Genomic DNA, 21,821 nt, shown 5'->3' with positions numbered 1-21,821 from the left:
CCCGTCTTCCATGTCCATGAGTGTCTTTGTAATGACTCACTATAGTTCTTTCGTTGTAGGTGGCAAAACCGCAGAATTTACAGCTCCACTTCATCCACAGTTAGTGGAACTTTAATGAATGGACGTTCTGCACCTAAAACACAAAACATACATTTTGAGAGTATGGTATACAGTATGGCATTAGTCATATGAACTGGAAACAGGACAAAACCATTAAACAAGTTAGGGTTGAAAAAGGAGAAAATGATGTGTGAGCATATTAATATTATTCTCAAATTACTTTGCGCACTAGTGTAACAACATGCAGCCAATAGCCCTTTTAAAACCAGAATATTGGCAATAACCCGGTTGAGCATGGCCATTTAAACACCTACAAAAAAAACGAATTAGCTCATATTCAAGTTTTTAAAAACCCGAGTAAGACCGCTGGGTTACTCCTTTTCAAACCCGAATTTCTGTTCATATAATCGGGATATCTCGGTTGAAAGAGACATTAAATACTGTTCTGCGCATGTTCTATCTGCAAGGAATCTTGGTCTTTTGAGTACACAAACTACTTGTGACACAGTTTAACTGCTACTGAGTAAATAAAATGTGCAGAAACGATCGTCCAGTTCTTCTCTTTTACTGAAAAAACGCTGCATCGGATCATTGAACATATTACCACGTCTTGCCGTCTCACACTCTTTCTGACAACATGCAGAGAGAGCCTGCAGCGCCCTTCTTCTTCTGTGGTGTCTATGAAATAAGGTTGAACATGCAAACAGCACACCTAGTGGCATGAAGTGCAAATGCAGTCATGGCGTCATCTGTGCGCTGTGGTTTGAATGGGGATATCCCGATGGAATGCGCTGACTTGTAAACGGGGGAACTCAGCTTCTTTTACACAACATTAATTTCAGAAGAAAATATGACTGCAGTTTTGGCGTTCTTGACATAAGGCATGCGACATGATAAAACTATGCATTCAAGTGTTTTTCATAGCCAAGACACACGATTTATATATATATAAAAAACTACAACGGGACACGACTAATTACTGACACTGTGACACAGACACGGCTAATTACTGACAAAATATGACACAGAGCCTCTCCTGCGGCTGCTAACTCACCTGCAAACAGCGCCGATAGCACGAAAAACTTTCACTAGGCGAAATGGCGTTTGTCCCCGCCGGAAACAGCACACGCAGACAGGAACACGCACCAACACAACACGGGACACGGCTAATTACTGACACAGAACCTCTCCCGCAGCCGCTAACTCGCCTGCAAACAGCCCCGGTGTGATGCAAAACTTTTACCGAGCACTATGTATGCTTCTGAGGGACTGCGTGTTATAAAACTCGCGCTAGTTGCCTACATTTCCTCCTAATAGAAGTTTTAAAGTAAACCTGAGCACTGTTTAGCGAGGTGCACCTCCATTACTCGGCATTAACAAGCTGTTGTTTCAATCACCTGTGTTTTAAAATATTACAGAGACGGAAATTAATTTCTTCATAACCAATTTGCAAATTGGGTTGCATTAACATTTTCATAAATGCAACTAACCTTATTTCACTCGTTCCTCTCTGCTCCTCGTCGAAAAAAGGCCCGCCTGATGTCGACTCTCCAGGTCGTCTCATCCGGACCTTGCTGACAAATAGTATTCATCCGCCACTTCGCTTTTCAGGTCCTCAATCTGCTCAGGTGGTGTTCCTCTTCTTCTGTTAACAGGACAATGCGACTGGCTGGAGCAGCTGCTCAAGTGTGACAAAAATCTTATATCAATATTAGTCCCTTATCAGATCAAGACCAAATTTCCAGCACTATTTGTACCGCGCATTAATATTGCCGCCACACCAGTGGTCATGATCAGTTTTTGAAAGATCCGGTTATCATTTTAAAACTCACAATGTTAAGTTACGTTGACACATTAAAATTTACATTTCATTGAATGAGCTTTTAACTTTAAGTTGTCATGCCAATAACTAATGAAATTAAGTTGATATTCCATAACTCATTATTTTAAATTGAAATAAATTTTAAAAAGAAGTTATGATAACTAAATGAGGGTATCGCTTTTTACAGTGTGGTGGGGAGAGACAAGGATCGCGTCCCATCTGTTGCGCAGGTCGTGGCGCGTGCCGAGCGCGTGAATCATACCACATCTCACGAGCCTGCGAAGTCTCACCGCAAACAGCGAATATAGAAGAAACCTGAACACACAGCACAAAGAAATAAAGGCAGCTTGGCTAAACGTTTAGATGTGGACAGTGTGTGTTTAGAATGTGTTTTCTCCCACTTTAGATTTAATTTTGAAAAGAGGTCCTTTTTTCCTATTAGTGTGAATCAGTGGCTTCCTTTTCACCATATAAACATTTTCACATCATCTTTCTTTTATTTTATTTTCCAAACATGATCATTTACGTTCACATTTCACAAATGCAGACATGTTTCTCTTTGCTTGCATGCTCCTCCTATACTCCAGGTAAACACAAACAAACAGCTGAGTCCTCAAAGCAGATGTTAATCCATGGCGTGGCTTGGGTTTCTGGTTTATTAATTTTGGGAATAGATTAGTCTGCTCACCTCAGATTCACTCACTGGCTCGGTGCTCGTCTTGTTGTAGCGGGAGACAGGAGGCTCTGAAGGGTGAGCAATGCTTGAATAAATAAAAACACACTTTATATGGGCTGAATGCACAGTTTTATTTGTGTTTTTTTTTGGTTGAACTTATTAATTCTTCAAGAAGAGGCCAAACATCCACGTGTCATCTGAAGATGTTTATCAAGATTCAGTCGTTATTTGTTATGAACTTTCGAATGGAAAAAAAAAACCCAGATTGATTTATAATAACTTTATCGTTATCATTACCGTTTTGTCAACAAAGTGGAAAATAAACAATTCTTAAAAAAAAAAAAAAAAAAAAAATCAAATTACCAGCTCATCTACGCTGGGGTTACTTCCTGTGCTTCTTTCTGCAACCAGATCCTGAATGAACGTTGAATCATTAAGTTTTAAACGCAATAAGGCGCAACACTGTCAGGGAGCCTCGCATACCGCTGTATGGACGCAGGGCCCCTCCGGGACCAGATGGTCCAGACTGGAGCCCCTCCGTCTCCCTGGGGTACCGCCCCCACCTCTGCCCCCCTGTGTCAAACCCCACAGTGCAGCGGCTTGTGTTCCCTCCCCTCTGACGCCCCGGAGACGGATAAATAGGAGGCTCCGCGGCTCCTCCGCACACTTCCACCCAGCAGCTCCCGGAGCAAGTTTCTCCCCTTCAACACCAAGCACAGCAACAAGCAGAAAAAGAAATGAGTCCCAGCACGACCGAGGGCAGCCAGCCTCTGCCTGCGAGGTCCACCGTGGCGCAGAGAAAACAAGCCAACGAGCTCAGAAAGGTAAGGAAAAGAGACAAACTGCCACCGTTTATGTTACAGGAAACCATTTTTACGTCCGATTTGGCGAAAGTTGCAGCTGAATAACAGGTTTTTCTCTCCTTCCAGACTCTGAAACCCTTGTTGGAGAAGAGAAGACGCGCACGCATCAACGACAGCCTCAACCACCTGAAGAGCCTGATTCTCCCACTTGTTGGTAAAGACAACGCACGCTACTCCAAACTGGAGAAAGCTGATATTCTGGAAATGACCGTCCGCTTCCTCAGAGACCTGCCGTCCAGTCCTGCCAAAGGTGCGCGTCTTCTCCACGTACAAATGACAAAAACCCGCCAGCTTCTCTTAGATTTCCTTCATCTTGACGTTATGTTGCTGATCAGATCTCTTCGTTTCTTTCTCCAGACTCCGCAGACAGCTACAGAGAAGGTTACAAAGCCTGCCTGCAGCGCGTCTCCGCCCTGCTTCCCAAAACGAGCCTGGATCAAGACGCGTGCCAGCGAGTGCGCGACTTCATCCAGCAGTCCATGTCCGCCACCGTCACCCCGACCTGCCTGAACTGCTGCGCGCAGAGCTCCAGGACTTTGCCTCAGATCCAGCAGAAGCTCCTGAGCCTGAAATCCAGCTTCGGCTCCAGAGCGGAGAGCCAGTCCCGCAGCAGCGGCGCGGCGGCTCCCCGCAGAGCGCAGTCCGGCCCGCAGCCCTGCGCCGCCGCCATGTGGAGACCCTGGTAGCCTGGAAAATATAGACGGTGTTATTTATTCTGCAATGCTATTTATTGTTGATTCTTTTGTTTAGTCAGTCTCAATGGAAAACGATGCTGTATAATATGTGAAATGAAGATTTGTTTTGCATGGATGTCAGAGAGCATGGGCACAGATCTCAAAGAAACTGAAGTCTATGAGCTTTTTAAAAATGCAATCCTCTTTGGGGTTTCAAAGATACGGGTTGTAAGCAACACTTTTGTAAAACCCCAAGGGTTATTTTGTCTGAGGTTTGCACGATGGACTTAAAAGTATTTTGGTCTGTGCAACAGAATAGTCTGTAAACACTATGTGTTCAATAGGATTACGCGCATTTTGTGACATTTCTAATTTTTTTGTCATGACACGCTCTTTTCAATAAAATAATAAAAACATAAAAAAGTATTCGTGTTGTATGATCCTTGGTTTTGTGGTTTCTGAAGGGGTTAATATTCATGGTGAACTCCAGATTCCTCAGTGAGAGGATTCTCGGGGAAATAAAGGGAATGATAATAATAAAAAAAAGGCGCGCAGACACAAGAAGCCACAGGTCAGGAGGAGCCCATTGATGCTGATGAGCAGCTGCTCCATTGTTGCGGATGTGAGGCGCCTCTCTGAGTTGCCGCCAAATCGGTGGGAAGAAGTGAAGTGATGGGAAGCACACCGTGATCTCTGCAGAGGTTATTTTTGAAGTGGGATTTGGTACAAACCCCAAACAAATGGTCTTCAGTTTGCTCCCACGACTCAGTAAATATCTAAGTACTTATAAGATTCTCAGGCTTATAACTTAACTCATCACATTAACATGTTTTTCCCAAGAAGTTTAAGTTTTATTTGTTTTCATCAAACCATATATACACCACCTCAATCACAAAAAGATTTTCCCCTTATCCGTTTTGTCTTTATTCAATTATTCATTTGTTATTAACCCTCTTTCAAAGTCACATTTAATTGCGGATATTTTGTATTTACAGTAATTGATGAAATTGTAATTATTCAACTTTGTAACATGCTGTTAGAACCTTTCACAGGCATGCACTGAGAATTGATTTAAAGGTAACTATTTTTAAATAATGAAAATATATAACGTTTCCACATCATTTATATCATTTGAGCTTCTGGAAAGGCGGTTTAATTTTTTAATTTTTTATTATTTTTCTGAAATTATTATCGTCATTAAATAGTCATATATTGGGAAGAATGTCAATTCTCTACCAGCAGCTTAACATACACACATTGTTAAACAAGTGTGTCACTCATTGGTTCTGCAGTCTTATTTACAGAATCACACATTACTAGTTCCAGATCAGATGTTACCAATCTTTCTTCTTTGGAGAGTGAACCCTCGAGATGATATCTATTAAAAGCTGTCGACTCTCTTCTCAAATCCCTGACTTGCCAAAACATTCAAGTGAAGCCAAAAGCTGGCAGAGCCATCCACTCAGTGAAGCAATGAGCAGTTTCTCAGGTTTACATTTGTTAATAGAATTTCTGAGCAGACAAACTGTCATTCGCTGATCGAATCTCTGAAAGATGAGTTGTTTTAAATAATAAACTGATGGCTGTTTATTTTGTTTGATTTCACAACTCCCTGAGTTCCATAAACCTGAAAAGAATGAAAGACTCCCCATCATGAAAGTTGATGTGTAAATGCATCTTTAGCTGAATTCATGAATGAAATGAATTCATATTGTATTTGTCTTTGAAGATGTTGTGTTTGTGATGTTAACCAAATAAAGTAGGCCATGTAAATGTTTGGCCAAATACAGGATCAATAATGAATTTAGGAAAAGTATGTTTCCAAATTTGGCCCTTAGCAGTGTGCCAGCTCAGCACACCTCTCTAGAAAGCAATACATTCTTGTTAATTCCTCTGAATTAAATCCAATTTCAATGTTCAGTAGTGTTGACAATGTGTACTGATTACAGGGTGCTGGTTCCAATCCCAGTTGCCCTGGAGTCAAGCCATGCAAAAACACACATCTGAAACCTGAGATTATTTCAGAGGTATGAGTGTCCACTGCACATCACTCTATGACTCGGTGTAATACATATATGTGTGAATAATCATAGTACTACAGTACTCCAAAAAATCCCAATTCTCTGCTTAATCCTCAATCTTACTCCTCATTCCTCAAAATGCGCGCTCCCGTGAAGTTAAGTGCTGTCCCATTCCTAAACAAGTTGAGGAAAGGAGCGAGACTAAGGGACGTTATCTCCCTTAATTTTGAGATTCTACCAGACCTACCTTGGGGCGAATCCCAATTCTCTGCTTAATCCTCAATCTTACTCCTCATTCCTCAAAATGCGCGCTCCCGTGAAGTTAAGTGCTGTCCCATTCCTAAACAAGTTGAGGAAAGGAGCGAGACTAAGGGACGTTATCTCCCTTAATTTTGAGATTCTACCAGACCTACCTTGGAGTTAAGGAGAATCCAGAATGCTTGTTAAATAGTTCGTTTTGCTGTTATTTTATTAATAAAAAATTGTGTATATTACTTTGGGAGTAGTTGTATTAACTTTCTATCACAGATAATATTTACAAAGGCTATTAGAAAGAAATCAAGAAAATTCATTTGAATGCATTTATTAACAAGGTCACACATGCAAAATGTTAAACATTTCTAATGCAGGGCGCATTACTTACAATTATAAAGGGCGTTGTTATGGATCATTGACCAAAATTATCACTGCTGCCACCCCCACCACCCCCCACCCCCACCACCACCACCACCACCACCGCTACCGCACTAAATTCTGCAGCGCCTTGACAACGGAGAGGGGAAAAAACAGCGGTCCACGCGTGTGCGCTCTCTCTCTCCTTCGGACGGTCCAAAGAAGCGTCGCGCGAGCCCCTAGCACCCTCCCGACGGTCCAAAAACTCCCCGCCGCGCGCTCCCCCCTGGCTAAACTTTTTTCCTGCAGGAAACGCTGCACTTCTTTCGGCTTTCTTCTACCCTCTTGCGCAGTGCTGCCCCCTGTGGTCCAAGGACGTAACTGTCTTTAAGGGTTGTCCCATTTCCAAGTGACATTACATTCCTTAACACTTGTTTTTAGGAAGCACTTAATTTGAGATTGAGGATCAAGGTTGAGGAGTGAGGATTAAGCAGAGAATTGGGATTGGGCCTTGGAGTTAAGGAGAATCCAGAATGCTTGTTAAATAGTTCGTTTTGCTGTTATTTTATTAATAAAAAATGGTGTATATTACTTTGAGAGTAGTTGTATTAACTTTCTATCACAGATAATATTTACAAAGGCTATTAGAAAGAAATCAAGAAAATTCATTTGAATGCATTTATTAACAAGGTCACACATGCAAAATGTTAAACATTTCTAATGCAGGGCGCATTACTTACAATTATAAAGGGCGTTGTTATGGATCATTGACCAAAATTATCACTGCTGCCAGCCCCCCCCCCACCACCACCACCACCGCTACCGCACTAAATTCTGCAGCGCCTTGACAACGGATAGGGGGTAAAAAACAGCGGTCCACGCGTGTGCGCTCTCTCTCTCCTTCGGACGGTCCAAAGAAGCGTCGCGCGAGCCCCTAGCACCCTCCCGGCGGTCCAAAAACTCCCCGCCGCGCGCTCCCCCCTGGCTAAACTTTTTTCCTGCAGGAAACGCTGCACTTCTTCCAGCTTTCTTCTACCCTCTTGCGCAGTGCTGCCCCCTGTGGTCCAAGGACGTAACTGTCTTTAAGGGTTGTCCCATTTCCAAGTGACATTACATTCCTTAACACTTGTTTTTAGGAGGCACTTAATTTGAGATTGAGGATCAAGGTTGAGGAGTGAGGATTAAGCAGAGAATTGGGATTGGGCCAAAGTCATTTCACCATTTAGAAACATTCAGCTTTAATGGTCTTCAGTAAGAAGTTCTGAATAAATGTGTCAATCAGTGTTTAAATTAGATTTTTTAACTCAGTTATGAGAGAAATGTTGTGAGTTCACGAGTTCCTGCAGATTTCTCTGACTTGATGTTCAATTATAGTTCATGAAACTGAATTCACAAATATGCGTACATGAATGTGAAGTTCTCTCATCTGTAGGTGATGTGGTGTTTCATTAGAAACAGCTTTTAGAAATAGTATTGGAAAAAAAAAGTGAGTTTGATTGACAAATATTTTTACCTTACAAACTAAGCCTTTTTTTTAAACCACAGTGATGTTGTGTAACATTACGTAGCACCGTCACCTTTTCAGGTGGTGCAAACAAAACCAAAAATGCCTAAACTGAGAAAAAAAGAAAAGCATTTCAAAAAATTTTCACCAAAGTTTAAATATGCACAGATGCATTGCATTTACTAATGGACACACCTCAACGACTCAGAGTGCACCAGGTTAGACAATGAACAGTGTGAAATTTTACTGTTTCCTATAACAAATTTACTGTGTTCTATCTTTCTATTTCCTGTTCTATTTAATATTGGCTTTATTGACCTAAGACTAGCTTAGGTCAAGATGGGGAATTGTGGAAATTTACAACTTCTGTTACTATTCTACTGTCTTCTGATGCAGCTTGTGACTCATAATTTTGCTCGCCTAATCAGACATATGCTAATGTTCATGCAAGGAATCTTTGAGTATCTCTGTGCAGAAAGACAACTCCTTATCAGGCACGGAGTGGCTGTGCTGGGACAACAGGAGGAACACCTTATCCACATCAGTGTGAGAGAAGCAGAGGCCCAACCAGCCCAAACCAGCTCCAGGGATGTGTGACCCAGAAGAATGAAAATATCACCCCGCCTGTGAGCGGAAGACTTCATAAATACACACACATTAGATTAGACATCGCCTTTTGCTCTGACTCTGTCAGTGAGGGCTGCTCACAGACAGACTAGGGACACAGAGGACCGAAAATCTGTCTAGAGGCTTCGCACAAATAAATTGTAATCAGCGTTGGAAATCTGCATTGAGACTCTTTATTTCTGCACTCTATTTGGGATTCAAGAAAGAATCTGTAGGATACGAGGAGCAATCGGAGGGGAGCCCAGCCCGGCACCGGAGGGAGGAAAACTACGTCCTCGACAACAGTCTCATCTCAGACATCCTACTTCTTTCTCATTCCATCAAAAGCCACCTGTGTTGTGAAGCAATTCAAATTCATCTCTGACAGCCTGGTAGAAACCCTCCAACTCTTACACCAATAAGGTGGCGGCTATGGGTGGTGGTGAGGCCCTGGATGTGAGGTTCAGTGTCCCCTTGCCTTTTTGGGGGGGTCTCCTACGGGACATGACAGGTGAATGGCGCAGGAATGTGGGGGTGTTTGAATTAAGGTTGATGATTGATGGTGTGGTGGAGGGGAGGAGGTGTGCTGGAGGGGAGAGGAGGGTGGAGATGGGTGGTGGGAGGGGTGAGGAGTAGGGGAGAGTGGAGATGGGTGGTGGGAGGATGGAGGCAGGGAGCTGGAAGGGTTTTAAGGGGTTGTGACACCCTGGTTCTTGGGGTTCGTGGCTGGAGTGCTTGAGGGGGGCTGGCTTTGGGTGGGTAGATGCCCGTGGGGGTCGGTTCTCCTGGGTATGGTCATGGGCCTCTGCCTGAGTGGGTGGGGTCGGCACAGCCAAGGGCTTCGTCTGCCCTGTTCAAGAGTGGACATCGTCCTGGGGGGATGGCTAGGGTCTGGGCTCTGGGATTGCTGCCAGTTGTCTGGGCCCTGAGGGCCTTTTTCGCCAGCTTCTGGTCTTCTCAGAGGCCAGAGATCATATTTGCATGATCACCATCACAAATTTCATGATCACGCTGATCTTTAATCAGTCTTCATATTCTGCGTGTCACCTTGTTGTCTTTTTGGGTGTTAGACTAATGGCTATGTGTATTAGATCTCTCCTGAGGCCCTGGTTTGTAATTTGATACCTGGATCTTCAGCTTGCATGTCCCAGATAACTATCAGCTATGTTTTTTTTAAAAAAAAGTCCATAGGATGTGTCTGTTACATCTCTGTTCAGGTGTAGTAGCTTGGCGTCTGGAGTGTCGGTTCCTATTGAAGGATTGTCTTATCGTTGCACTCTTTTCCTTTATCACTCTTTTTTTGTTTGCTTGTTTGTTCTTGTGTTTGTTTTTCTTCCCACTCTGTCTCTCTAACCCACCTTTCTGTTCTCCTGTCAGGTCCAGCAATATCATATATAAGTATTCAAATATAAATAAAATAAAGTAAGAAATCGTATTATCAAGAAGAGCTTTACCTGTGACCTCTTGGAAGAGTCCATCTGTCAGGAACATTTTTGCAGACAGACCTCTATTCGGCTGTGTTGATGATGAAGAGGAAAGGTTAAGAAGGAAAAAATGAATGAATGGATGGATGAATGATGATGGATGAATGGATGGATGTATAAATTAATGGATGGATGGATTGATTGTTGAATGCATAGATGATGGATGATAGATGATGGATGATAGATGATGGATGATGGACGAATAGATGGATTTGATTCCCAGATTGGTGGATTTGATGAATGGATGGAAGGATGGATGGATTAGATGAATGGATACATGGATTGATTTGATTCCTGGATGAATGGTTGGATGGACTTGTCGGCTGGAAGGGTGAATGAATGAATGGATGGATGGATGGATGGATGATGATGGATGAATGGGTGGATGCATAAATTGATGCATGATGGATGATGGATGGATGGATAGATTGCTGGATGGATGGATGGATGGATGGATGGATGGATGGATGTAATGGATGGATGGATGGATGGATGGATGGAATGGATGGAAGGATGGATGGATGGATGGATGTAATGGATGGATGGATGGATGGATGGATGGAATGGATGGAAGGATGGATGGATGGATGGATGGATGGATGTAATGGATAAATGAATGGATGGATCGCTATATAGATTGCTGGATGGATTAAATGATGGATGGATGGAAGGATTTGACGGATAGATGGGTGATAAGTGATGGGTGATGGCTGATGGGTAATGGATGGATGGATGGATGGATTTGATTCATGGATGGATGGATGGATGGATGGATGGATGGATGGATGGATGTATCTGATTCCTGAATGGATGGATTAATAAATTGATGGAAGCATTTTTTGGTTAGGCCATATTGACTCCATTCATGGTGTATAGCTCGTTTCCACTGCGCAGCTGGTGTCGGTACGGTTCGGGTCGGTTCGGGTCGGGTCGGTTAAAAGCATACCAGGCACAAATCTGTGTTGGTTTCCATGCCGTGGGGTTGCTGTTGTAATGTAAGAGGGGTGATGAACGGCCACTGGAAGTGACGTCAATACGCGCCGGCAAACGTGCCAGAATTAGCAAAACGAGACATCAGACGGAGGAGTGGAGGAGCTCTGAGGAGCTCTGCTCAGCTCCTAATGTTTCAATACTCGGATAAAATTACATTTATAATTTACATCTGTATTTAGTGACAGTTGTGTTTAGAGATGTAACGGGGTAAGATTAAATCAGCACTGGCTTCTTCCTATATGTATGTAGATGACACTGGCTCCACCTTACCTTTGGCTCTTCAACAGCAAACAGACTGAAGTGTGTGTTTCCATAAAGGACCTGTTACTGTAACGTGTCACAGTGCAGAATTGTCTGGGTTGAAGTTCATGATAATCACCATATAAAATTTTCAAAACACCACGTGCAACCTTTGCAAATGAAGTTATTTCATCTCCATTCAGCACCACTACTGAGAAAGAAATGCCAAATGCAAAAATATCGCTGTGGTGGTTGTTGAGCAAGAACCAGTAAATGCAGACACATACAGGGTGTGAAAACTGTTTTTATTGGAAAGGACATCGACACCACCAGCTGTTGAGTTGCTCCTGTGTAACGCTGGGTTCTCGGGGTCTGGACCAGCAAGGAAACTCCCTGTATGGTATGTTCAGTCTAAATCTTTCAGCTTTGACTTTATGCTTCTACAACATATTTCTACTCTCAATACAGAGAGTCAAGGGACTTTTAGGCTTGACTTCAGGTGTGCTGTAAATTATTTGGAAAGCCAAATCTTCCTCCATGACATGGACACTTCACCTGTTTCAAGATGTAAACAAGCAGTCTCATGCACCTAACCATGTTAAACTTTCAGTTATTCCTTCGCATCCATTTTCAAGTTATGTAGCATCACATTTTAAATATCTGGAGTCAGGTTCTCACGTCTAAGAAAGGTATCCATGCCTAACTGGTAAGCAGCTACTCATACTCTCACACCAGTCAACAGTTATGAGATCTTTTATGCTTGATGGCTCAAATCCTCTTGTACCAATGAAATATCAGTTGTGATAACTCATAACTTTGATATTTTGCTGTCTCTCGCTCAGTATTTAAGTTAGCAGAAGCATTTCTCTTTTACATGGCTTTGATAAGTTTAGAGGGGAAGGGCTGGGGCTGAGCCCAGCTGACTATGAGTGAACGTAAGGTACATGTTGGACAGCTGGTTCATCAAGGCATCATAACAGAGGCGTATAGATTATTAATTAATACAGTCTGTAAAACTCTAGAACTCATTAAGAAAAGCATGAAAACTCCGCAGAGAAAACACCAGAGGAAGGACAATTATGCTCAGTTAGTTTTCTAACAGTTCTGGAAAAATACAAAAGGTCTGGAAGAATTCATGTAAGAGAAACCTGACATCATGGTGCCACTGCCATACTTTTAGCAAGAAATGGGAGAATCAGTCCCAAAAAGCTGAAGCTGTTTTTTTTTTCCTCTGTATTGCTTCAAATCAACTGTATTGATTGTGTTGTACTAGGAATGACGTCTCCTCTAAGTATTTCCATGCAGATTTTTCTCTCATTTTTCATTTTACGATGTAGATGTTGTGACGATGGCTCGCCTATTGTCCAACCTTCTCAATACTGATGAGACATTAATGAGTTCACTAAAAGCCAAACTTGAGTCTTTTAGAAACATGGGGTGCTGTGGTGTAAACTGAGTTGCTGTCTTCTCTATTAACTCAATGACAAAAATAAAGGAGCTTGGCTGAGGATACTTTAGTGAGGATAACTGACTAAAGGCAATAAAAGGTCCAAAACTCAAGGTCACTACAACTCGGCTGAAGTTAGTGGTCCATGCTGTGCTGGCCGACATCAGTCCTGGGGTGGTGGTGAACTCTGTGGGATTGCACACTGAATGAATTGAAAATGTCAGTGAACAGCGAGGCCACTTGATCTGCACAGTGACTAAACAGCAGCTGTGGTTAGCTGATCTGGCACTGTAGCCCCCTTTTTAAACCCTTACTCCAGCCTCATACAGCAAAGAGAGGGGAAGGAGGCAGATGGTGGGGGATGGGCTCACAGTCAACCGGCACAGAAAGATGATGGAGGCTGTGAGGGACTGGGCTCCTCATCTGGTGGTGATGGGCTCTTTCTTGCTCTGTGTCTCCTGTTCGCTGCATAAAGTGTTTTCAAATGATCTGCTCACTTTTTTCAGATCAGTCTTTATTTTAATATAAAATGTCCTTTCTTCATTTTAATGTTTAAGTGACTTTACATCAGAAAGCATCAACATCTGTAAAAAGCAATTCATTTATATTGGTAGTCAAAAGAATAAAACTGTAATCGCCAACTCCGCAGCCGTCCATCCATAGAGCAAAAGCACAGTGACACCCAGAGAAAGTCGATCATTCATCGAAGGGCTACAGAGAAACATGCATGTTCACACTCATGTCAGAGGTAGGTTTTTACTGTAATCTACAACAATACAGGAAAGTGAGAAAGCTGCAGTTCCAAAAACAACCCACAGCATTCAACGCACAGGGAGAACATGCAAACAAAAAGGTTGTATGACCGAAACAGGAATATAAGATTATCCAGTTTATCTTTGCTTTCAAAAAGAGGCTCATTTGTGAACATCCAGGAGAACAAGAGTGCTAAAACTGCGCTTTCTTTTTCACTTGTGTGAATATTTCTGTTTGATGTGGTAGAAGGATTCAGTTTGCTTGTAGAGTGTAACACTAAATACAACACCAGAGAACAGGATTTGTCCTTCCTTCCAAATATCAAAATCAATAAAGCTTAATGGAAGGTTGTTGTGCCTTTTGGCTTGTCTTTTGTAGAACGCGTGTGTGTGTGTGTGTGTGTGTGTGTGTGTGTGTGTGTGTGTGTGTGTGTGTGTGTGTGTGTGTGTGTGTGTGTGTGTGTGTAATGGGGGTGGGGAAATGGTTGATGGGTGGGGGGGGAGCTGTGTCTTTCTCTTTGTGGAGGTTAAGCTCCTTCAGGGTGAACAGGTGATGTCCGGGGCGGCTGGGCGTCCTTTTGTAGGCTTTTTCTTCTTTAGCATCGCAAATATATCTGATTTTCAGCACTTTTACAAAGAGAAATGTGTTATAACCTTATTTGCTTCTGACATGATTAAAGCTCCAGCATGTTCACTTGTTTGAAAGAAAGACCGGAGAGTCAGAATATCGCTGACAGTGAAGTTTAACATATTTCTCTCTCTTACATCTCACAAAAGAAATGAACTCAACCTCAAGTTGTACTTGAATCATCTGCACATGATGTATTGGAACTCATACCCTTGTCAAACTGAAGCCACTTGAATGTAATTTCATCAATGTTAAATTTATAATTTTGATCATATTTTGTCATCTACAACACTTCATTTTATTGGAGATTTTATTCTTGATTTTGTGAGACTGTGAGCTGTGAGACTGTGTGATACTCGTTTTAGTTCAGGGGCTACATCCAGCCTAATTTCATCTTGAGTGGGCTGGACCAGTAAAATTATGCCACAATAACCTTTGGATTTTAACTTTAAAGTTGTTCTTTGTTGTGGTGCAGAGCCTACATGATGAAAATGTCTATAGTTTCAAAAAACAATTAATACCAAAAACGATTGCAATCTCAACATAAAGCCAATTTCAGTTAAACCTTCTGGTGCAAAATACAGTGAAAAGTCCTATGAACTTCTCATGTAGCCATTGCATTAAAAAACGTTTTACAAGCTCACCCTGGCAGCATGGCTTTGAGGCTGTTTGCAACGAAATTTCAACTTCACCTATATCTCAGCTCAGATCTCAGTGTTGCATCGTGTCAACTGCACTCAAGAAATGTGTGTAAAAAAATATAATCTGTGTTTTCTTTGGGAATTTTTTTATTTGCTTGATGTTTTTTGGACTGGATTGGAACTCTTTGTGGACCGGTTTTGGCCACACAACCCTGTTGGACACCCTTGCACTAAAACATAAACACCATGGCATTCTACTTCAGCAAAATGAAAATAAATGAGGGAATGCAATTACATTTGTCACAAGTGAATGACTTACATCTATGCCTCTGTTGAAATTAAAGCATAAAAAGTAACAAAATGCCACTTTTAGTTGAGTAAAGCACTTTAATCTGATAATTTCCCCCCTCCATCAACTTCCTTCTCCACTGTCACACCAGCCAGACTCATGTCCTCCTTTACGTCCATGAATCTTCTCCGAGCAGCTCCATCCCCAGCATCCTTCATCCAGTACATTCACTATCTGTCCTCAGCACATGTCCAGACCATCTAGACCCAACCAAACAGGAAAATAAAGACTACACAAAACCTGCTTGGTCCTATCTTTTTTTCATTCTTTTTTGACTTTTTTGTCAGTCTGTCTGGTCCATCACCCCTCCCCCATTATTTTCACAAAAAGTCTTAATTCAGAACGTGGAGTGTTTTCTTTCATATAAAGGCTAGCAATTATGAATTGCTGTCTTTACTCCTGGAGTGTGTGTGTTTGTCATCAATACTTTATGCTGGCGCGCCAATTCATTCCGCTTCGTTTTTGTGAACGGCGCAGCCACTTCAGCTCAGTTGTTGGTCATATTTACTGATCATATGTGTTTATAAAAGTTGATGAAGCAGCACCGAGTGTCTTCTGTTGTTTGAAACAGGAGGAAAACGTCGAAGCGACCCGATATCTCTCAGCTCGCATCACGTCGCGGTAGAAGTCACCAGTTTCTCCCCCCGGCGCTCTGATAATTCCCATGAAGTGTCGGTACATTGTGGCACAAAGGCTCCCTGTTATCCGACCTGCACAGATGGGTTGCAGACGCCGGATTTGTTCGAAAAGACAAAAGGGGGACTCTAACCGTAGAGGTGCCGACCCCTCCATCCCACTTCAACCCCTCCTTACCATCACCATCATCATCATCACCATCCTCATCTCCATCCGCGAGTCCCTGCGGGGAGGAGCAGGGCGCGTGCAGCAAGTGTGCCTCTCGGTTTCACGGCATGGCTTGGCTTTGTTGAAGGATCATGTCTACTTGATGCTTTCCATCGTCTGTCTGCTGTTTTGAGTCCATTTGTTTGTTTGTTTTTTACATGAGTTTATTTATTTGAAATGTTCAATAAATATAAGTTCAAATCCATCAAAGTCTGAACTGAGTATTTTTGCTTACAGTGCTGTGCCATCAGCACGAGTAGAGCAAAAAAAAGAAAAGAAAGTAATAACAATAAAAAAAGAGCTCTTCGAAAAAAGTTCGATAATTTTGCAATAAAGGATGCTTAAAGTTTGCATGTAAAGACTTTGTAACATCTGCAAAGCCTTGAAACTGCTTTCCCCAAACATCAACACACTGCTTTATGTGTTGTCTCCAAGTGATAAACAAGCATTTCGTGATAGCTTGGACGCTGAAATATCCAAGAGTCAAGCTACAGGAGACAATTACAGCAGGGAGAGAAACGGGAGGGGTCCGAATGGCTTCTTTCAGTTAGACAACAAGAACCCATTACAAGCATGCAGATGGGATACCCACGCCAAACCTGCGTGGATATAAAGTGTCGTGCGCGTTAACTTTGGAGAATGAGTATGCGCATTTGTGTGTGTTGTGTGTGTAAGTGCGCGCACGGCATGGATGCGGGATGGATGAGGGCTACATTGGGATGGGAGGATGCTCGGGGATGGTGGAGAGGCGCAGGAGGATGGGGGTGGGGTCATAAATGGAGGTTAAGGGCGGGTGGGGTCTGTAACAGACAGACATCTGGTCCCCGTGGCGCGTGCTGCGCGCGTGGTTCCCCTGAGTGCAGTGGCATTTGACGGGTTGTCACGTTGTTGTAGTTTTTATTCAAAATTTTGAAATTCTCTTCGTTCCCTTTCCAAACTTCGTTTGCGCCTGACAGAGAAGTGCTTCAAGTATGTCGAGACCAAGAAAACAATGAAAGTTCTTTTAAAAAAAAAACAAAGACAACCAAACTTGAACATTACAGTGATTGTGTATTTTACGGTGCCTATTGTGATTAAGGGATACACAGCATCACCACTCATTCTTTGTTATTCAGCCCCCACCTCCCTGTAGCAGTGGGATACACCCTGCAGGTACAGACTCCCCCCGGGCAGAAACTGCAGTAAACGTCATATGCAAAACTATTGTTGCCGAAATCTAAGAGCAGATGTTATTTGAAAGTAGCGTGGCTTGGGTACGTGATTGGAGAAGGAGTCTTAATATGGATATTCAACATATACACACGCCTGACCCCTATGCAGCAACACATGTATTGCACCCTGTTGCTCCCAGTGAATTTTACTCAAAATATATAGTAAAGTATGAAAGATAAATGAGCACGACTGGGGCGAATTATAAATTACACACACACACGCGCGCAATGATAAAAACGCCCGAAGAGAAACGTCAACATAGAATCAAAACACACCAATCAGCAAACAAACAAAAACTTCTCATAAGATAAAAAGTTGGATCTTTCCCTGCTTTGAAAACATTTTTATAAGTCATTTGGCAAAATTTGATAGATAATTACAAATTAAATGTGCACTATAGTCTATATTTTGCTTCCCGGCTCCTCAGTGCAGTGCGTAATTACGCACCAATGGTGCATGTATCTTATGAACAAAAAGCATGATTTGTACATAAAACATATTAAATTATATGTTCAATTGTGCAATGCAATATAAATATAAAAGGCTGTGATGTTGGTATTTTCTGAACGGTGCAGTGGGTTGTTTTCTCTCCTTTACGCACGCAGAGCTTCGGCTGTTTTTGACGCAGGTTTTGTTTAATTTGTTCTGCTGATCATAAGGCAGACACGCACTATAGCGACGCGTGGATTAAAATAGAAGACAGATGGTTATCATCGTAAATGTGATGCTTTTGTGTTGTTTTTTTGTCAAATACGGGGCCATTTCAATCGTTAGGTCGGCTTGGGGGCGTACCCGTGACGCACGGAAACCGACGCCATGGACCTGGATAAATACCACGGCTCGGGTCAGTTTGAGACACATCTCAACCGAGATCAACCCTGAACACTTCAAGCACACAAAGACGACGCAGAAAATGTCTCCAAACATGACTTGTGAAGCTCTCCAGTCCTTTTCTCCAAGACTGACTGTCGCCAAGAGGAAGGAAGCTCTCGAGCTGAGAAAGGTAAGCAACGTGATCGAGTTTTGTCTCATTGTATGAATCCTTTCTGTTATTTGGCAAGAATTGAAACTTATCTCTTTGTCTTCCTTTCAGACTATGAAACCACTGATGGAAAAAAGAAGGCGCGCTCGCATCAACGACAGCCTGAACCACCTGAAAAATCTCATCCTTCCCCTCACAGGCAGAGATGTAAGTTCATTTAAATTTCATTAACCGCAATTTGCAGATATAATCAAAATAGCACTTGCGTTCACATTTTAAAATGCACGTTTCTCAGATTTTAACATAAAATTTTCCTTTTCTCCAGAAAACTCGCTACTCCAAGCTGGAAAAAGCCGACATCCTGGAAATGACTGTGAGGTTCCTGAGCGACATCCCTCCTCTGAACACCACAAGTGAGTTTTAGTTCAACTTCATGAACATTATCCCCAATATACTGATAAACTTACTCTGGTATTTTGTTAAGCAGCATGACTAATTTTCCTTTGCCCTTTCAGACTCCGCAGACAGCTACAGAGAAGGTTACAAAGCCTGCCTGCAGCGCGTCTCCGCTCTGCTTCCCAAAACGAGCCTGGATCAAGACGCGTGCCAGCGAGTCAACGACTTCGTCCAGCAGTCCATGTCCGCCACCGTCAAACCGACCTGCCTGAACTGCTGCGCGCAGAGCTCCAGGACTTTGCCTCAGATCCAGCAGAAGCTCCTGAGCCTGAAATCCAGCTTCGGCTCCAGAGCGGAGAGCCAGTCCCGCAGCAGCGGCGCGGCGGCCCCCCGCAGAGCGCAGTCCGGCCCGCAGCCCGACACCGCCGCCATGTGGAGACCCTGGTAGATCCAGCATCTCTGAGCTGTACAGAAACTGTACGATGTTTGATATGTAGGAAACATGTCGATTTAGCGTCACTTGTAAATGCGCACAGTGATTCAGACCGCTCGGTTTCCCGGAGATGAAAATCTTGACTTCATCGTTGAATTGTTTTGAGTATTATATACTCCCGTTATGCGCACGTGTCTGTTGTCCGGTATGAGTTGGCAAGTTTAGACAGTCGTATTTTCTAAAAATCTGCATGTATGTATACGGTAACTATTTAGTCCTGCTCGTGGGCTAAGTGCATAAGGGCCACTGAAACAGCCCTGTAAGACCCAAGGGGTCAGTGTATGTATGGATTTGCACAATGGACTTCAGTGTTCTGAGTCTGTGCAGACGAAATATGTTGACATCAAATGTCTCACCAAGTATCTCTGTTGGGATATAGTTTTATTGTTTGCTGTTTCCAGCAAATTCTGTGTATATATTGTACAAAAATAAAGAAAAAAAAACAGATGTCGTATTCTTGTTGTTCTTTTGTTCTGACAAAGAGAAATTCAGTTGCATTCACACAAAGAGATGATAAATGTGACGCCTCTGCCCATTTTCATCTTTCTCTTCATGTTTCTTCAAATATCAAACAATTAATTTTAAGAAACAAATAAAAAAGTGGGAAACTCTTACTTATTTTACAGAAACAGTTCAATTTGACAACTGAATTCATTGGAATTGTAACAGAAACAAATCTAAACAATAAGGTAAACTTTAGTTCAAATAGTTGCAATAAAAACTACAAAAAACATCCAACTCATTGTCTTTGGCTCGCAACAGTTCACAAAATCTAAAATTGTGAAAAATGTTCAACGTCTTTAATTCTTGGCCCAAGATGAAAGATGAAAGGTTTGAAAGGGAAATTTACCCTCCCACACTCTTTGAAATCCAGTGGCCTGAGAAACCAAATATCACAACTCTCTTCCAACAAATGGCCCAAGAAAAATTAAAACCAGCAGGCAGACATGAGGAGAAGTGATTTTAGAAGATGGATGGACTGTATCACTAAACCAACGTTAGAGCTTGTGTGTATTTTCTGTTTTGGTTATATTATGCACATATTACTTTTCCTTTTTTGCTATTTCCATTCAGCTGCTGCAGTATCAGGAATTTCCCTGCAGTCGGCAAAACAAAGGAATAATGTTAAGTTGTGTGTGAGTGTTTCTTTGTCTGGACCTGTCCAGGATGCACCTGGCGTCTGGGACTCTCAGCTGGACAGTTCAGGATAGATTATAATGTACAATGTTGGTAAATCTCTTGGATTCATGTTGAGGTAAAAAGAGGCCATAAGACGCGCCAGGCAATAAATGTGGTCTCTGCTGCCCCCTCTGGCTGCAGCTGGTACTGTTCCCAGTTTCTGTTTCCAGTCATGTTTCTCGCTGTAAAACGCTCCTTTCACGTGAGATCTGAGTGGATGTTGTTGGAACTGCTCCATTAAGGCACCGGCCGGCGAAGGACGCGTGTCGCGTGGCTCTGCTGGTGGATGTGGATGTGTGGCGCGCTCTGCCGCTGAATGAGGACGGTGTGAGAGATCCTGCGCTCTCCTGCACATCACACCGGAATCTCGCCGCAACTCGACACGAGCGCCTCCGCGAGAGCTCCTCACACCAGAAACCATGTCGGTGCCCCGGATGCATGAGGCAGCATCCCCTCTCCAGATATGCAGGTGGGAATTCGAAACAATAACACACACACAGACACAGATACGCACGCGCGCTCATGATAACGCGCACCATACTTGACAGAGATAAGGAGGACGGCGCGCGCTCCGGCTGACCGGCTGATAAACCCGGATTATCCGCTGCAGGTTGAATCGCTCGCTCTGTGTCTGACGCGAGCTGTTTTTCTCGGTGCACGCGGGCTGTTGGCCGTGCGGAGGGGACTGCCCGGCGGTGCGCGCCGTCATGTCGTATGTGATGACCGAAGCACGGGTCGCGCGCGCTAACGGTCAAGGACACCGCGTTACCATGGGCGCCATCATTTCATTCTCTCTATAATAAAAGTTTCTTTTCTGTGACAAGATGTGGATGAATAGACGCGCTGAACGTCAGCAGTGAGTTCCTCATCCCCCAGGCGATTTATTTACGAGGAGAAAACAGCGGTTTGTGTGAGATTCCGCGTCTGCTGATCTTAACAAAGCCTTCAGTGTGTGATAAACTTCCTCTCCCGGGCCGGCAGCATGCGGATGTGGGGCTGGGGGGGCTTGCTGCTCTCTTGTAGGCGGAGTCATGTGTCTCAGTATCCCCGCTGTCTGCTGTCAAGGACAGACTTACTAAAAAAAAAGAAGAAACAAACCTTTTGAGGGCTACATTAGTATAAATCCTCCTCGTTTGTCCCACTAAGCATCAAAACAATCACACAACATTACAGCAGGAAGTCACACACGTGCTATTTTTATTTACCGTGTGTCACCATTTAGTTCCAACCTGTGGTCATTCTGCTCCTCCTCTCAAGACCGGTCTGCTGGAAATAGCACTGGCTGTAGTGTAACTGGAGAGCCAGAAAGGTACACACAGCTTCAGGAGAAGCGTCCGAAGCATT

At 43.1% G+C, this 21,821-nt stretch overlaps 3 protein-coding genes across 3 annotated transcripts in view; all 3 read left to right on the top strand.

Annotated features, from left to right (window-relative positions):
• Positions 1 to 3,295: 3,295 nt before the first annotated feature.
• LOC115408424 (transcription factor HES-2-like) lies at positions 3,296 to 4,107 on the top strand. Its single transcript, XM_030119180.1, has 3 exons — positions 3,296 to 3,382; positions 3,488 to 3,671; positions 3,779 to 4,107. Exons 1-3 carry the CDS (start codon positions 3,296 to 3,298, stop codon positions 4,105 to 4,107), a joined length of 600 nt encoding a protein of 199 aa, XP_029975040.1.
• Positions 4,108 to 18,292: 14,185 nt separating this feature from the next.
• On the top strand, positions 18,293 to 19,745 carry LOC115408395 (transcription factor HES-2-like). The gene is made up of 4 exons (XM_030119123.1): positions 18,293 to 18,430; positions 18,521 to 18,616; positions 18,735 to 18,822; positions 18,925 to 19,745. The coding sequence occupies exons 1-4, from the start codon at positions 18,341 to 18,343 to the stop codon at positions 19,251 to 19,253; spliced, it is 603 nt and encodes a 200-aa protein (XP_029974983.1). The 5' UTR covers positions 18,293 to 18,340; the 3' UTR covers positions 19,254 to 19,745.
• Positions 19,746 to 20,717: 972 nt separating this feature from the next.
• acot7 (acyl-CoA thioesterase 7) overlaps positions 20,718 to 21,821 on the top strand; it is a 68,055-nt gene continuing 66,951 nt past the window's right edge. The window contains exon 1 of the mRNA XM_030118249.1: positions 20,718 to 20,946. Coding sequence (XP_029974109.1) covers positions 20,897 to 20,946 — 50 coding nt within the window. The 5' untranslated portion in view covers positions 20,718 to 20,896. The remainder of the gene's footprint in view (positions 20,947 to 21,821) is intronic.

The sequence above is a fragment of the Salarias fasciatus genome, chromosome 20 (assembly GCF_902148845.1).
Source record: "Salarias fasciatus chromosome 20, fSalaFa1.1, whole genome shotgun sequence".
Lineage (NCBI taxonomy): Eukaryota > Metazoa > Chordata > Actinopteri > Blenniiformes > Blenniidae > Salarias > Salarias fasciatus.
Note: the sequence above shows the minus strand (reverse complement) of the source record. Positions and strands in the feature narration are given on the sequence as shown.